This window comes from Gavia stellata, chromosome 14, assembly GCF_030936135.1.
Source record: "Gavia stellata isolate bGavSte3 chromosome 14, bGavSte3.hap2, whole genome shotgun sequence".
NCBI lineage: Eukaryota > Metazoa > Chordata > Aves > Gaviiformes > Gaviidae > Gavia > Gavia stellata.
The window spans coordinates 20,868,142-20,886,306 of record NC_082607.1 but is presented as its reverse complement, the minus strand read 5'-3'; the positions used below and the strand labels follow the sequence as shown (position 1 = coordinate 20,886,306).

At 44.3% G+C, this 18,165-nt stretch overlaps 1 protein-coding gene across 1 annotated transcript in view; it reads left to right on the top strand.

Annotated features, from left to right (window-relative positions):
• TRPC5 (transient receptor potential cation channel subfamily C member 5) overlaps nucleotides 1-18,165 on the top strand; it is a 65,376-nt gene that overhangs the window by 42,705 nt on the left and 4,506 nt on the right. Inside the window, exon 6 of the mRNA XM_009821743.2 lies at nucleotides 3,054-3,249. Coding sequence (XP_009820045.1) covers nucleotides 3,054-3,249 — 196 coding nt within the window. The remainder of the gene's footprint in view (nucleotides 1-3,053; nucleotides 3,250-18,165) is intronic.

Genomic DNA, 18,165 nt, shown 5'->3' with positions numbered 1-18,165 from the left:
TGGACCTGTCCCTATTGCAAACCAGCTGTTTTACAGATTTCACTGTCAGCAGGTTAGTGGAGAAAACAACAGCACAATTTGACTAAAGAAAAAGAGTGTTGGGTCAGCAGGAAGAAAGAAAGATCCTCAAGAGTGTAAGAAGGTGTAATATCTTGGGAACTAGAAATGATACAGAACCACTTAACAGAAAGGTTGCAGATCAGCTTAAATACAGACCACAATTTCTCCCACCCTAACATTCAGTTTAAACCCCCTGCCAAGGAGAATGTAGCACAGAAAGGAAATTGAGGGGGCTCAACCTTTATGGCAGAGGTTTGTTTAGAACAAAATCGCAGTGGGAGGGGATCCATTAGGACTGAGGTCTCCTGGCAGGGGACAGAATGCTCTGCAGTTACTTTTTGTTTGAGGCTTGCTTAAGAAATTTATTTAACATGTTCTAAAAAGTTTAAATAGTCATTATTAACACCCCCAGTACAAGCTGACATTTGGCCCTTGAGCAGATGCACAGCATGGGTGACTGGCGAAGAACGAGCAACCTGCAAAATGGAAAACTGTATTGTTGGGCGGAGGAGAGCAAGCATGGCTGGAGCGGATTCAAGTCAGAGCTGGTGTTACCTCGAGTTTGCTCATAGTTCATCCTTAATGAAAGAATAAATGTAAAAAGCTTTCAATCAGTACCCTTTGATTCCTACCAGCATTTCTAGGCAGTCATACAATAAGATATAATTTTGTAAGGGAAGGAAAAGCAGGACACCACTCGTGTTTGTACAGCTTGTTTAAAATGTGACACCTATTTACTGGTGCATTATTTCCTATTACTCCCAAAGGATGGGTTTAATATTTTCTTGGTGAGGAAATTTTCTGCATCGCAAACACAGATCATGGAAAAGTAATATTCCTTTGTGACAGCAATGAGGTGAAGTCATGAATAATTTAAGGTTTTATGCTTTGGCCTCACCATCCCTTAGAAAGCAGAGTGTTTACTGCTTAGGCAGACAATTGGAAAATATGTTTATTGCTGTGATTCTGGCAACTGAAGGAGGGAGAAGAGAGAGAGGAAGAGGAGGAAGGGGTGGAGGAAGTCACACCTTACTGCCTGCTGTGTCATTCTCACTGGAGGGTCATGCTGATCGCTGGGGCCATTTCTCCGGGGACTGCAGGAGGTCAGGAGGGTTCCTGTGGCAGAGGGGGGCACTTACTCTCTCTAAGCTGCCGTGGAGAGTGGTGGAGCTTTGAGATTTCTCCTCTTTGCTTAAGATTCAAAATACTCTCGGCAGGAGGGGATAGTCTCTCGATCACAATTTCCAAAATTCTTTTTTCAAAGCTGCTTCTCCAAAGTAGTGTGAGCCCCATCTGAAACATTTACTGTGAAAAAAGATGGTGGTTCTGGCTTGTCATTAAACACTGAGGAAAGGGTAACTAAGCCTAACTTCTATGCAGAGTTGCAGAAAACAGTTGCTGTCTTTTTCAAGGGGGCCTACATGTCCACATGGAAATATATTTGCCTTAGTCTGGGCCCAAATTATACTCCTGGTTAATACTGTGAATTCAGAGCAATGCACTGATCAGTTCTAAAACTGATTTCAGTTTCATGGCAGGAATCTCTGCCTCCCCTGAGCCTACAGCCTAATCAGTACTTTTACTGCTAATAGTTAAACTAAGTTAAACATAGCTAGCACTCCACCATTTTTAGTGGAGAAATGCTTAGCATTCTTTGGTTATCCTTATTTTACCACCTCACTTATTTAATAAATCTAACAAATAGCCTGGCTTTTGGGAGAACGGATTTTTGCTTTGAAGAGTCTTTATAATTTTGGCCAATGAAAAACATATGATATGTCCACAAAATACAAACAAACTAAATCCCAGTATAGGGCACCGGGGTACCTGTGGAACAGATGGCCAGAGAAGCTGGGAGAACAGATTCCTGGTATGTCGAGTAAAGTATCTGAATTATTTGTATTGATTTGTCTAGTAGGAGTGTTTGAAAATATCTAGTGACTTCAGGACAAAATGGAAACTCCGAAACAGGCATATAAATGTCATTTTTGCTGATATAAACGCCATATTTTGGAAAGCCAAAACAAAGATTCCCAAAAAGAGCAATTATTTAGATTGCTGATTATGTATTTGACGTGATTGCAAAAGGTCACTTGTCTCTGGCTGAAGCAAATAGAGACCTGGGATGATCTCATCAGCTGTAAAGCACAGTGAGGTCAGGTCTAGTTCATCTATGGAAGAAAGACTTCAAAAGAAGAAAATCTCTCGAGCTGAATTAATGTGATGACTCTCTTTCATCTGAGTCATTACTGATCAATTGTTGCAGCATGCTGTTGAGGGCACTGCACTGTGGTGGCTGGGAGCTGCTGCACAAACAAGCCGTGGCGACCAGCATTTTCGGCCACATGCATTGCTAACAGACGGGCTCTTAGCACGCTGGCCTGGTTCACTTGTGGCTGAAGTGATTGCAAGCTCTCAGCCTATATTAGAGCAAAAGGTGCAAGTAGACGTGATTTCTCGCTTCTACCTCACGGTGCCTCGTTGTTGTGCACTACTTAGCTACTACGGTCATGCTGTACTTGGGGATTGGTTCCCTGAACATTTAGTCTGCAGACATGTTAATGATGCAGGCACTGATTAAACAGGAGAGTTTATATCTATAGATAACAGCAGTATCACATCATGGCAATTTTAATCAGAGGGAATATATTGTGGATGTTCCTTGCATGTGTGTAGAGTGGGAAAGGGAATCTTGGGTTCCTTCAGGGCTGTTAGGCTTGTTGCATCTCACAAGTATGTGGACAGGGCTCTTGGACGGTAGCAAATGTTGTTGAAGTGACACAACTCTCACATGCATTGGCCAAAGGGTCGCTGTGGCTGGAGCGCAGACTGCCTCCCCGGGGAGAATGAATGCCTGTACTGAGCAGCCGCTCTGTGGTGTCCCAGGCTCTTGATGTCTATGTGTTCCCCACCTGAACACTGCCTGAACCAGGCATTGTTTTCCATTCCCCAGAGTCAGGTAGCCAAGTAAAAAAATCTGGTTTTATTTGCAGACTTTTCGAGACCCTCCAGTCACTCTTCTGGTCTGTGTTCGGTCTGCTGAATCTCTATGTCACCAACGTGAAAGCCAGACATGAGTTCACAGAATTTGTTGGGGCCACTATGTTTGGGACCTACAACGTCATCTCCCTTGTTGTGCTGCTGAATATGCTGATAGCCATGATGAACAACTCCTACCAGCTCATTGCCGTAAGTTACCTCTTTTTGCTTTTATTTTTCTCCGTGTGCCTCATCTGTTTGGCTTACAGCAAGTGTGTATCTTCTGGGATGCTGGAGACTGCTGCCCCCAGTTTTTGACAGCAGATAGTTGGGATTTCTACTCACTAGCCTGAATCATGCTTGCGGAGGAGGTTTTGCTCTGTGATGCTTCTTAGCTGGAAAAGGCTTATCAGCTGTGATGTGCCCTTGTCTTCTCCTGGAGAGTAACCTCACTGATCACCTTGTCATTAGCAGCTGATTTACTTTGTAGCAGAGAGGGTATACAAAGGGAAGCCTTCCCACTGCTTCCTGATGTTTGGTTTTAACTTGGGGCAGGGGGTGTGTGTGTATAATTTTTTTTTTCCTCTCTCCTATTACTGTTTTCTCATTTGAAACCACGTGTGTCAGGAACCTAGTCCTGTAATTTCTTATTCCACAGTCTTCCCACTGAAATTAGATCATTTCGATTTGTAACACCAGCCAATCTCCTGGCAGCTGACTCTGTAGACCCATAATCTATGATTCCTGAGTAACCTCAGTGCAGGATGGATCTGAGCTGAGGCAGCTCAGGACTGCCATTTGGCTGTAGAGCCAGTTTCAAACTTAACTTTATCTTCATTTGAATGTTCAAGACTGGTCTCTAGTGTAATCTCATTCTGTGTACCTAAAAGCCAATCTGTACACTGGTGATTAAATTTGTCAACAGATTGAAAACTAAAGCAGCATGGCCCTGCATTTTAAGGCTCTTCAGGTAAACTACACAGAAACAGTATGGAAGGAAGCTAAATCTTGTGTGCTTAAGGTAAACCAGTGGGCACTTACTTTCCAGTTCTGACACCTAACATGACAGGTTTAGAGATACTGAGGTGATGAAGCGTTACATCATCTGTGAACAGAAACAGGAGTTAGGAAAGCCATTTGTGTCCTCAGCTGGTCACTCAGAAATACAGCAGAGACGAGACTTCCTTCTCTGCTTTGGGTGACTCTTGGTTTACTCTAGAAGGTAGAGGATAAAACAGAAAAAAAGAACCAGCACCAGCTCTCCTATTTCCATTCCCAGCTTCCTGAACAAATCTCTTGAGGAAATGTATGGGTGAGCTCCTTTCCTGGCTAAAGCACATGGAGGAGAGTACTGAGTTGTCTGCTTGAACAGGTTCCACAACTGCTGTTGATCATCTGCTGATTCAAGTGGCTCCTAAATTTAGTCATGTAGTCAAACTGAGCAGAGGCCCAGTCAAATCGGTGATACTTCTGCACATCTGATCTTTATCGCCTTAAAAAGTATGAGAAAAACTGGACCATTGACCTTCCAAATGAGCAGAAAAGCAGCTTATCACAAAGGCATCGCTGCTTTATCAGTCTGTTTCAATGCTTTAAGTACTTTCTCTTTGTTCAGTGCTACTTCTCACATTCCAGGGAGACTGGAATGGGGGGCAGAAAACAAAGGTACTCTTCTTGGCCATTTTCTCCCATTCCCCTTCCTTTATTGTCATCAAGTAGGCTTGTCACTGACACAAAGCCCAAACCTTAGATTGGCATAAGAATAGCAGTATTTGCTATTCACTGGGTTACAAACCACTCATCATTCTTTTCCCTGAGTAATTTAAGTGATGCAATGACACATTACAAACAATCCCACATGAGTTAGAGAGACCCATCATAACAATTAACTGAAGTGAATGGTCCAGAGGAGACTGTTGTATTAATGCTTTTGTATGTGGAGCAGTTGGGAACAGTGAATTGCTCCATCAGAAAGTATGCTTGTGAGAGACCCGAGGGTAAAGGACTGAAGTCACCAGATAACCTAGGCATAGCACGCAATTCAGCATGCACCATGCACCCCCCACTCAGAAGAAGGGCAGTGAAAATGCTACAGGATACTTCTTTGTCACTTAAGCTGTCATATTGCAATTGCTACTGAGAGCAGTGACATTTCTTGGGAAGGCAAGAGGCAGTTGCTTCCAGCCTCTTCTCGTGCAGTGCATGCAGCTTGTTTTTTGAAGCTAGTATTTCTGCACGCTCAAAGCATTCTCTCAGGGACAGGTTTTCTTCATGTGTCTTCTAAGGGCAAACATCAATTAATCTCTTCCCTGAAGAAAACAACTCATTAATAAATGTTGAGCTTTACAAGTGTGGGTCATTTTTTAACCTCCTGTATCAGGTCTACCCCTTTCTGAATCACAGTAGAGTGGTTGCTAGACAGGGCGTTTCTTCCTCCTGGTATTTATATTACATTGAATAGACATGGAATGACAGCATTCCAGGGAGGGAGGAGGAGAAAGGACCAAGAAGCCCTTGGAGTGGGGTGGAGGTCTTCTTCTCAAATACATCAGTAGGAAATCTTGTGCCATGTGCAGGACTCTGCAGAGAAATAAAATGAGCTAGACATCAGGGATGAGAGTGCATCTCTGCTTGTTGATTTCCCTGCAGTGGAGTGGTCAGGACATCTTAATTAATTCCACTTGTTAATGAGCCAGTGGCACTGCTGCAATGCAAACCGTCTTTCTCCTCTCCTTTCTTCCAGGGACAAATATGTTAATGCATTTGTAGCCGTTATTCTTCAGGTTAGCTTTTCTCCATTGTCTCATATATACATGAATTTCTGCTGCAAGGTTAGAGAAAGGAGAATCTAAGCTGCTTTTTCTGCACTCTTCGTTATGTCTCCCCGGTATGGGGGTTAGGGCTTGGTAGTTAATTAAGCACTGTAGGCACACAGCATGAAACCACAGGGTATATGTGGAAGACAGAGCAAGACAAGCAAAGAGTAAAACCTCCACACAGCTTTGAGTGAATCCTGACTCACAGAAGGAAGAATTTTTCTGCCATAATTTAGTTGTTTTTTTACTAAGCCATTTCAGACTTCAATAAATACATTTTTCTAGGGGTCCCTGAAGCAGTTTCAATATTGATTTTTTCATACAGCCCATTTTTCTCTCTTGCCAAACCATTGTCAAGAGCTACTTATGGGAGACACTATGTTTCACCGGCAAAGCAAACAAAATCCAAACGCACACCAAAATTTCCATATGCTTTGTGCTGTTTCAATACGTGAAGATCAGAATGTGCTATACAAGCAGCACAGAATGCAACTGCATGTTATGCACTGCCGGGTCTCTCATCTCAATACATTCCCAAACATGACAGAAATACCATCACCTGATGAACGGAAGAGGAATATGTCACGATGACATGAGGAAGGACAGTGGAACTGATCTGAGAGTAGCCAGGTGGCTCCATCATTTGTAAGTGGCAGAAAGTAACGGAGTGGGTAATGAGGACGCTTTATGTGATAGGCTATTTCTCACAGGATTGACACTTGGCTGCAGCTGAAGTTATACAATCCCTCTGCCAGTTTGTAATTTTTTCAAAACAATGGGATAGTGGGTGTTACTGGGGGTCCTAGGGTGCAGGTGCATTTTGTAGGGAATAGCAATCTATGCATATTTTCTGAAAGCATGTTCCTTATGGACACATCTGTGATATTCTGGGAAGTCATGCAGGAATTAGTCACTGGAACTGCACCAACAGTTCTGACTCTGCAGCCGCAGGAGCAATGGGAAGGGAGATGGATGGAAGAACAGCAACTAAGACCCATCTGCAGGAGGAAAACCATAGGGCTGGGAACTCGTAATCCGAGCTCCAGGTGAGTTAGAGCGATAAGTGGCGCACAGCAGCACTGCAGCACGAGGCATCCCACTGACATATTAAGGAGAGATGTAAGCACCTGCAGCTTTCAAATGTTTTAGGAAAGTACAATGATGCTTAATACCTCAGGGAGAGCGTCACACCAAAGTAGGTCTGAGAAAAATTACCTCTACTGTGCATGAAAGTGAAGGTGTTACAGCTTCAAGTGGGTGTACGTGTGATGTTGGAATAATGACTTCACTCTAGCAGTATGTATGAAGTTACAAAATGTTTTGTATATTGTATTTTGTATCCTCCTGTTGGTTTTCAAGCTCCTGTCTGTTATTTCAAGCTAGTTCATCTCAAGACAGCTGTTACTGCAGAAGACAGCTGCATGTTTAATTTTTTTAAGCGTATCTCTGTGAGTAGAGTGTATGACCAAATTGGAACATAGTTGCCAGTGACTGGAGAAATTAGGGCATTGGACACCAAACTAGGAGTGCAGTTTTAAATGATGGAATGAAAGAGACTGGATTAGCAGGTGTTGTGGAGGACAAGAATGTAAATGAGAAATGTACAAAAACCCAAAAGCTGTACAGTAAACAGAAACAGTTGGTATGTGCAGCTAAAAATAAGTGATCACTTTCAGGAAATTTTGACTGTAAGTGTAGGGATGTCGTACGTGGAATTGTCTCCATTTTTGCAGAGTAGAGAGCTTAAAAATTAAAGCACAGAGGAATAGAAAGATTTTTCAGCTCCCTATTACATTGTTTCCAAGATGACTTTGGATTTCCCCCAGGAAGTAGTATCAAACTTTTCTTGATCTGCAAAGAACAAGAATTTCTGTAGTTTTCTGCGCCAACTGATCTCCCTCAGCACCACGGCAGTAATCGCTAGCCAGTGTAATTCACAACAGCAGCAGAAATTCTCTTCCCCACTGTGATCTATGACCCTTAGGGCTCTCAAAAAATGTTGCACCTCTTCTGCTTGCGTGACCTGCACAGTTATTACTTGGTGGTTTTGCTAAGGAAGAATTTTACGGATCAATAAACTAGTTCAAGATACACAGCTGAACAGTCCCTGCATGTGGCAGGTTTTGGGGTGGTAGATTGTCCCCCTATAGAGGTAAGGCCAGCTCCAAAGCCTGGACTCAAATCTAAGCTATTGTAAAGCATCAGGAAGTGTTCATCTCACAAGCCCCATTTTACAACCATTAATTTGAATTTCTTAAGAGAAATTGAGATGTGTTTGTTTTTTAACTCTGTCATACAGCAGGAAATGAAATTACGCTCATTATACTCTTGTTGCCAATATGAGCTGGGATTAATGTCTCTTGAAGCTTTTTATGGTGTAGCAAAACAACAAGGCTCTGGAAAGGGGATTAAATGGTTCTTCTCTGGTTTGCCGGCTGAATGGAATATCACTATTTGTCCCCCAGTTTCATGGCCCTCAGGGGCTCCAGTTGACCACCACACACATCCTGCTGGTCACTGCCCATGTGCAGACCCCCTGTTCTGGGTGCAGGTAATACGCTCAAGTCTTTTCTTCAGTCTGCAATGCAACTGTAATTACCCAAATCTCAATTACTGCACTCCCAAAGCTCATCCGTGTCATCAGTAATAATTAATTGAAATCACAAATTCTCCTGACCTTACTCGGTGCCTTTTGTGACATTTGGACAGGCAGATTTCTGTGAAATTTCCCCATGGAGTGTGATATGCGTGAAGAAATGCTGGACCCCTGCTCTCTAGGGTCCCTCCTGGGTAGCTGTAGCACATCTTCAGAGGACTGGGATCAATTCCCAAGGCTGGGTGTTCTCTCTGGAGCTTGTAACTGGATGTGGGGGACTCCCAGGAGATTTTTATTTAAAAGCAAAGGGAAATATGTTGCAGCAGTGGTGTGCCGTGATGCTACGATACAGCGAGAGGCCTGGGTGTGAAATTAGCCCTGGAGCCTCGGCCTAGACTGGCAGGCAGCTTAATTGCTTTTTGTTAGCAAGCTAAAGTATTCATTTGAAGGTGTAGAACTGTTTGTCTTTTTGCTGGCTTTGGCCTAATTACATATAACCCATGGACTTGAATCAAGTTGTTAATATTCATCTGGTGTTTGCCGAGCCTCTAAATGGAAGCACTCAATGTGCTCTGACTTCACATGCTGCATCTTTCTTCTGTCGTTAGACTAGACAAAGCTAATTCTCCATCCTAGGGCCCAATCCTGCAAACCCCTGCTCATACGAGGATTCTCAGCAGGATCAGAAGGTTAATCCTTCCTGTTGTTTTTAATCTTTGCAAACCCAGATATTTATCTGACCCTGTATACCACCATGGCCAAACCACTCCAGGGCTTATTCAGAGGAGCAGAAACGTTACGTTTAAGTAAAATACAAGATGAGCTTGCAATCTGTAGATGACTCCTGGCTGATTTAAGATATTACAGGGACTTTGCTGGCATTTATATGGGTGGATTCGGTTTTCTTTGGTGTAGTTAACACACCAGTGCTCCACATGACAGGTCAATAATTCTCTGCCCATTACGTGCAAAGCAGCGCAGCAAGGTTTGCTCTTGCTACACGATAGAAGTTGAAGTATCCAGATGGAAGCACATAGGTTGCAGCCCCCTGCATTATCCCATCTTTTATTTAGGCCTGACAAGCTCAATTAGCATTAGCTTGTGCTTCTGCGTCGAGGGGACTTTTGTTAAAAAGGCAGAATAAAAGAGGAAAAGTGAAAGGTGAAGGAAAAAATATTAGCGAGGAAAAAGCAGTGAAAAAGTAGAAGGGATTTACCTGGAAAGAACTTTCACCTGATACTGAGCAATGGGAACAGCTATATTAAGAATCCTCTGAAACGTGACTTTTTAGATGCCAGTGCTTCACAGATTTCCTTTTCAACACGCTGCAGTCTAGCAAATAAGTTGATGCTGGTTATATAGGTGAAACAGGATACATACAACTCCATCCAATTAAACGGGAAGATGTCTCATAACCTGGATGCTGTACTGTGGCTCCTGATCGGCATTTCTGTTCTCTGGTCCAGTCCCCCGCGGCTCCTCAGCTGCAGACTCTGCGCTCAGATTCTGGGGAAGAAACAGGGGCTTTGTCTCCTGAATCAGTGCTGTCTGCATGACTCGAGATTCACTTAGAGACTTGAGCGATCTCATACGTTTATAATGGTTCCCTTTCTTTTGGCTCAAGGATATAGTGAAACGATCGGCATGTTTACCTAGGATTTTTCATTTTTGAGCAATTTTTCAATTTTTGGCAGCTAAGCTCATGCACTGCATTGAAGTGACAAGCAGGCTGACTTCCAGAGGTGTCAGGCACTGCTTCTCCCACTGGTGCTATGACCTTTACAGACTCAGTAAAAGACACAGTCCACTCCACTCCTTTGCTGAGGAAAGGCAGTTTATGACCAGTCATAAAAGAGCAAAATACTAAAGCTTGTGGTACCTGAATAAATGTACATGGTTTTATTGCTTAACTGTGCAAGTTTTGATAATTTTATTCTTTTGGTTCCTTGCGGAAGGGATAGAAGGGCTGTGTATGTATAGGCATAAAAGGGTTGTAAAGCCTAAGGAGATACAGTGAGGCTCAGAGCTTTGATTCAGGGCAATTCCAGCAACACATGATAATATTCACTGTGTTACTGCCTTTCTGGTCAGCTCGATGTGACCAGATATTCTGGTAAACATTTTTGTAGCATAGGAGTCAGTTGCAAAGGTCATCAAATATGCTTTGTGATTATTCATAATCAGAGCTCAGATTTAAAAGTTACAGATGGCCCTAAATATCACATTAAATAACCTGTTAGACCTTTAAATACCTTTGTTGCAGCTGGTACCACATTTCCCAGCTGAAATCACATCCCTACAATAGCACAGACTGGATCCTGGGATCTGAAATTCACATGTGGATCCAAACTGGGATTTTTCCCCTTGGGACTAATTTCTCTTGGAAATAGAAAGAAAAAAGAAATAAATGAAGACGGGTACAGAGAAGTACCTGGTTCTCCTTTGTATCTGGCTCCCGCCAGTCCAGCAATAAATTTCAAGACATTTCTTCTTCCTTGGAAGAGTCAAATCCCAGGCTGACCGCCTATGTAGGAAAAAATCAAAGACAGCATTCTGGAAATCGTGCAAGTACAAATAAGGCAAAGTTCTTTTTTTATGGCTATGGTACTAAGAGAATCATCAACACTCAAGCACTTTGGGTTAGACATACCTTCTCAGCCCACCATTTCTCTACGGGCATGTGTGAATTACTTGATTTTGAGCTGGCTGGAGGTAGTTAACATTATCAGCAGAGATGCACCTTATCTCTCTGACTTTGAGCATGAAAAGAGGCTCTTCTCAGGCAGTGATAACAGAGAGAGAATGGATGGCAGGAAGAACAAAGCATTAGTGACATCTTTCTCATTGTTTCTTCCTGCTGAGGCTTTTTTAGAGAACTGTTTGTCTGCATGACCTTCCTACTCTGATTTATTTGACTATTAAAATAAAAACTGAACTTTGCTGGAATATGACTGAAGAAAAAAGAAGGTGTCAGTTAAAATAATTTAACTGCACTAAAACCAGCCCAATCCACAGTTATCTGTGTTTTCTCAAATGTAATATTCCCTGGCCTTCTCATTAGCTATCTTTGTTTCTCTCCAATATGCTGATGGGAGATGAAAGGTAATTGATATATATAACCTAAATACATTGTGGAATGTAATGCATTGCAAGCTATAATAAAATTTTAATTATGAATCTATTTTGCACATGGAAGATATAAATAGGAGAGATGCTAAAGCACGCATTTTCCAAGTCCAAACAAACTGATTCCCCAGAGCCGGGAATATCAGCCAACTCGCAGTACGGAGCTCCGTTCTGGGGAAGCACGGCCAGTGCAACAGCTCATCTAATCGGTCTGCTGTGGTGTCACTCAGAAGTGAACACCCATGCTCTTCGCTTGGCCTTGTGTATTCAGAAGCCGTTAGTGGTTTTCTTTTCCATTGCAAACAGTGACCTACCCCGTTTCCATAATTTCCATGCCTCTTTGGCTACGCTCCAAAGATGGAGTCCTTTATCCATCTTACTATAAAAAGCAGTCACCGTGCTGTATGTCTTGTTGACACTGAACTGGCCATTCCCTTGATCTGTTTGAAGTGATGGACCTCGGGCACTGCCAAATTCAGGAAGCATTTCCTAACTTCCTCTGTTACAGTGTATTCTTTTATGGGCTCTACCATGACTGGGATCTTCATCCAGCTTTCAAGTTTTTAAGGCTCGCAATCCTGTTGATGGCTTATCTGAAATGTCTGCTACATAAAAATTTAGATTTGGGGTTTTTTTCTTCCTTGTGCTCTGTTTGATTTTCTCACCTTAAGGGCCTTGCTGCCTCTGCCTTTTACCAGATAAGGGTAGTGCTTTTCTGAAATCAAGTCTTTACTTGTATCCTGGCCCAAGAATCTACTTTTCTTGTATCTCAGTGCTTGTATTTATGAGTGTTTCTTCAGGACCTGCCTATGCTTCATGAACATCCTTTTCCGTGCTGGAGCCAGAAAATGCCCCACATCCCCAGCTGAGCTGCTGCCCGGGGAGCAGCTCTCCCTTCCCACGCGGCATGCCCTGCCCTCTCCCGGTTGCGTGCTCGTGCATGGGGTTTGCTTGGCGGGTCTCCGGGCATGTTGTCCCTCACATCTGGGCGCTCTTTCGCTTTGTATGTGTCGGTTTGCCTCTGCCGCGGGCTTGTTCTCCCCAGGGCGTTGCTACACGCTCCTCTTCAAAGCCGTGTGTGGTTGGCGTGGGGCCACTGCAGCTTCCCTGGTGTGCGCGTCTGGTTGCTGGTCAGGACTCCGTCTGCTTTACCCAGCGCAGCGCGTGATTTTGTGCTAGACAGTACTTCCATCTCTTCTCTGGCTGTCTCATTCCCTGACTGTTCTAACGGCTTTTTCTAATGCTAGATTGTCCTCCTTTAGTAATTTTTCTTGTATTATTTTTGAGATTGATCCTATTAAGTTCTTATCCATCAGTATGTCATCCCCAGCTTTGAAAGCGAAGTCATTTGATGTCAGCTGCAGCTGAATTACCTATGCATAATTGCCTTTATACGTTCCTGATTTTTCTCATAGACTTTTTTTTTCCTTCTATGACATATTTTTCTTTGAAAAATATTAAGCATCATTTACCTCATAGCCTGCTTGGATTTTTGCTGCTTGCTTCTCTGAGCTCGTCATTAAACTCCCAAGCTCTGCTGATGTTATTACCAGTTTGCCCAACACATATTACAAAATTAACAGCTTTGAAACCGCACACAAGTTGTCTGTGTTGGGTTCTGTAAAGATTAACTTTCTCCTGACCCTCTCTTTATGCAATGCTTTGTGTTCAGGACACACAAGGGCGTATTTCTTGTGCTAGCCTGCTTGAAAGCCATTGCTGATGATATATTTTCTGTGCTGTTTCCTGCCCTGGGTTTAGCAAAGAGCAATAAAGAGGCATGTGAGAGAGAAATATACTAAATAGAGTTTAATGACTTCTCCTACACTTCGCAGCGCAGCTAATTACACAGCAAAAAAGCACCTTTGAAGTTCCTGTGCCTCTCAGGCAATGAGTCCCCCCTTACTCCATAGGCTGCAAATAAGATAGATATGTCAGCAAGCACCTTTTAAAGGTGAACGCTGCGTCTCCTCCTTCCTTCCTAGAGGAAAGTACTGTGGCTTGGGCACCTCCTAATCTTGTGGGACTGCTGCTGGCGTCTCTTGGGACAGCAGCAGGGAGCAGTCCTGCTACTCCTGATGCAGAAATCATGCCGGCTTCTGCCAGCATTCCTGGCACAAGGGGAAAGCTTCCCGTGCCTCCTTCCAAGGCACTCCACCACAGCCAGTCAGCCTGGTCCTGAGGGCATTGTCACAGCCATCTATATCGGCATCTGACAGGCAGCAGCCTGATTTCCAGCTTAGCCCACTGACTTGTATAATAAAACACAAGAAAGGCACTCGCAGCCCTTTTTGCGCCAGCTAGAAAGACGCTAGGTATCTTTATACATTATTCTTTCCAAAGGGGCATGGGGAAGATTTGCATCCCAGGATCACACATCTTCCCTCTTGTTAGAGGAAGGAGCAGAAGCCCTTGTGCACCTCTGCGTAGCATAGAGGAGCTTAAGTAACTCATTGTCTTGTGATTGTTTTACAGTGGAAAAGTTTGAAGCTGTCAGAGTGCCTGGCTGCCAAGCGTGACTGTCATCTCAGCATTATGTTTTAGCAGAGTGCTTGTACCAGGCTTTACACATCCTTATCCTGAGCTAACCACAGTATGCAACAGCAGAGTGCAAGGAGCTGCCATAATCCATTTCAGCCTCTCATCAGTCCTGAGCTAACGTCAGCTCAGGACTATCCCAGTGCTTTCAGGGATACTAACTGAAGAGTCAGGAGATTGGGCTCCTGATTTGCCGCAGGCTTCCCACAGGACAGCCCTGTGCTTCAGCTCCTATGTGCTAAGCTAAAAGTAACTCCTCCATCAGCTTTCCAGCCACAAGGGAGTTGAAATACTAAACACATGAAGAGGTTGAGGAAGATAGAGGCTGCGGCAGTGGTAGCCACCTCATATAGAGAACTGAAAGAGTCTTCCATTGCTGGGGCTCTGCTGGCTGGGGCAGTACCAGCTGAGCGGCTGGCCATTATTTGGCAGAGTACAATCTAAACCATATGGCCCAGCAAGGAGATGGTGATGGAAATCTTTATAGAAAACATTTCACAAAATCTAAACAACAGATTTTCTACACAGAGATAAAGATGGAGATTAATGCTTGAATTATCCTGGATAATTAGCGTAGCAGGTAATTATTTAAAATCTGGCACATCTGTGAATACATCACTTTGACTGAATTAGAAAATCCTCGCAACTGCTGCAGTAAGATGGCTTCAGCAATCCCGTGGGGAAATCTTTATGGGAGATTAATTCTCACTTCAAATGGCAGAGATTTGCAAGAGGATTATGTGGCCAGTATGACACATTTGCATTGTGACAGTAAGTGATACAGTTTTTTTTCTCACAGAGAAGCCGAGTGCTGGTTTCTTTAAGTTCATGTGTTCTTTGAGCTTGAGGGCTCAGCCCTCTTAAGAAGCAGAGTGTTTTATAGCTGAAATGATGAGCAATGCTTGAAAGAAAATGGTGACAGGAACAAGAGCAAGAGCAACAGTAGCTCAAAGAGAGGACCATGAAGTCCAAACTTGGATTTAAATTCCTAAAGCAACAAGGTCACACTTGCAAAGCTAGTTGATACGTTTCTTTAGTTTAAGTTGTCATCTAAGAACATTGTATGAGACAGCACAAGTCTATGAGGATCTGTCCTCGCTGTGCAGTGAATCGGCTCGAAGCTCCTCGCCACGGCGGCGTGCTGCAGGGCACATCTTGCTCTGCTGAGCTCCCCGGGGTGCATGCCCTCTGCCAGCGCTCCCCGGGCAGGGTCAGAGCACCCGCGCTTCCGCCTGTCCTCTCTCTCCTTAGGAAACCCACTTCTGCTGAAGCCTCCCAGAGTTACTTCTGTGCTGGTTGTCCCTGGGAGCGGGCTCCGACACACCATCTCCAGTGACCCATCTCTGTAAATCAGTGGCTAGTGCAGCACCACTGCAGGTGGCCCTGAACCTTCCCGCAGGAGGTCCGGGCTTGTCCATCGCTGTGTAGCGTCACGGGGTGTGTGGTGGCCAGGCCCAGGCTGAGCAGGGGATGGGCCCTCGGGTTGGACTCTCACTGTAGTGGTATTCAGGAGCTTGCTTTGAGTGTTCACCTACACGCAGTCTTTGCCACAGCTTTGATGCAAAGCAGGCTCAGACTTGGGGAGCTCTCAAAAGTTTAAATCTTGCCCAGTGGCCTGCAGTCACTGGGGAGATACACCAAAAACCTGCAGCATGGCTGGTGGTCCACTGGGCCACGTTCACAGCCATCGCAATGACTGATGTGCTGGCTGTAACTCACAAATGCTTCAGGTTTGAATTGGGTATCGAGTGATTGCTGAACCGTGGTACTCTTGGTACTCAAGACAGGGAGGAGAGTTAGGAAAGCTGTAGTTTTGTGTGCAGATTTCACTGCTTACTGCACTAAAGAGAGCTCTAACCAAGAAAATGGTGGTTTCCTGGCACACAAAAACATTCTCAGTAAAATTGAAATGTCTCTTTGCTATATATTTCCAACACAAAACTGCTGCCAGGAGCTCTCATCTGATTTGCTCAGGTTCTCAAAACATCAAGGTGAATAATTGAGACAGGCTGAGTTTGTAAACCCTGGGGAGTTCACAGCAGCAGAAAAGACAGAGAAAGAAAAAATACTTTGAGCTTTGTACAGAGGGTCTGTCTTTTAAGAGTGGTTATATTGCACTTGTTGACTGAGACTGCACAGGAAGAAATACAGGTGGGGGCTGAAGCTAGCATCCACCAGCCTCACCCACAGACACATTTAGATCAACAGGGATTTGTTCAGACCAACCACAGAACTTCCCCCAATGAGAAACTCCTGCTAAGTTTCACAGCGCTGCCCTGCATCGGCATTCAGCCCCTAGTCAAGCCCATGTAGTCCCTTTAAGCTATTTGAAAATGAAAGAACAAAAAGAAAAAGCACTCTGTGCAGAAAAACTTTGTTAGCCCTTTTTTTTCCCCTTCCTTTCCCAGAAACTAATTTGCAATCCCCAAGCTATAGATTTGCCTTATCCTCCTCTACAAACAGCATCCAACATCCCACTGCTAAATCACCTCTACCCAGGACATGCCCTTTTTATAATGTGCTGAAAGAAACACCTGATTCCACCCCACCACCAACACTGGGCCTTTGATGGACCTTTGTAGAAGGGAAGGGTGGATTTATAACCTTCTCCAAACTACCTTCTCCCTTCTGACTCCTCGATAGGACATTTACACCTACTTCTGTATTGACAAAGAATTTAAAATATACATGTCTCTTTCCAAAATAACAGTCTTTGCACTCTCCTTCAGCTACTGCCTTACCCTAAACTCTCCAGCTGCCCCAGATAGTGCTATCAGTGTTGCCAGGTGTCGGTAGCTCCTGCACACCCTGAGAAAGGCTTACTCACAGCAGGGCTGAGGAACTCAATGCTGGTCTCACACAGCTATTCCCCCCCCCAAAATGCTTTAGATGCTTGAACCAGCAACGCACTTCTTGTCTGCAGCCTTTCAAGATGCAGCCACCATTGGGTTTTCCCTGGTAGTGAGCATGGGGAGCTGCAGCTCAGGCCCCTTCTTTGCCAAGAGAGGTTTGATCTCCTGCCTTCCCCATGAGCAGCACGCCCTCCCCAGCAGCCCCTTGGCTCACCTGGCACGTGATGCTGGTCATTCTTCTTCTGAAGACTGTTTCAGCTGAAGTTGCCCAGACCAGGAAATGTTCAGGTAGAAAGATGGGCGTGAGTGAGCCTTTAGGATTGAGCAGGGAGCAGCCAGCCCTGCTTCTGGAAGAGGCTGGGACAGCTCTGCCTTTAACTCTGAGCAGTTATTAGGCAGGACTTGTCCTGTGGGCTGGTTGTGGAGTTCAGAGCACTAACCCAGAGTCTGGGAAGGAGGAACAGCAGCTGCATGGCACCAGCTCATCCTGCTCGCCTCTAGCTCTGCTGAGCTTGCTGCAGCCTGCAGGTAGAGACAAATGAAGAGAAAATGAGCAGGACTTTTTTTTTTTTTGTGGCAATTATTTCTACTGCTGCAAACTGCATTTTTTACTACCCAGAACTTCATTTCCATCAGCAGCATCTTCTAATGCTTTATGATGATGCTGCAGTTTCCTTGCTTACGGGGTATGACAATATACGAGGCAAAAAGGGGCATGGCAGGCTGCTTCTCTGAGTCTACCTACGGCTTGAAAACAGCCCTTTTGGTAAGTTGGCAGGGTATGATAGTGTTCTGGGCTGATTCAGACCATCTGCAGAGACTAATGTGCTCCCCGGCCACTGAGGCAGTCATTTTAAATCGAAAGCTGCACCTAATTTGAATACACTTCTAAAATGGAATTCAGCTGCACCTCACTGTCAAAATGTGAGCATATTTTACCCACGTCAGAGCACTGGAGCGTAGCCAGAAAGCCTGTGTAGTAATTTTTTGGGCATGATGTTCAGCCGTCTTTTATTAAACTCCCTGTCCTACCCTGCTTGTTTCTGAGAGCTGCTGCCCTGCAGCCCAGCATCCCTCACTCAAGAGGGCTGCTTGTTCCAACCTGGTTGAAATCTCCTCAGAAACTTAAAATCCCACGTTGTCCTTTTCTCCTACCTTGCGCTGTTACTTAGCCTAGATCATCACAGCTTTGATTTAA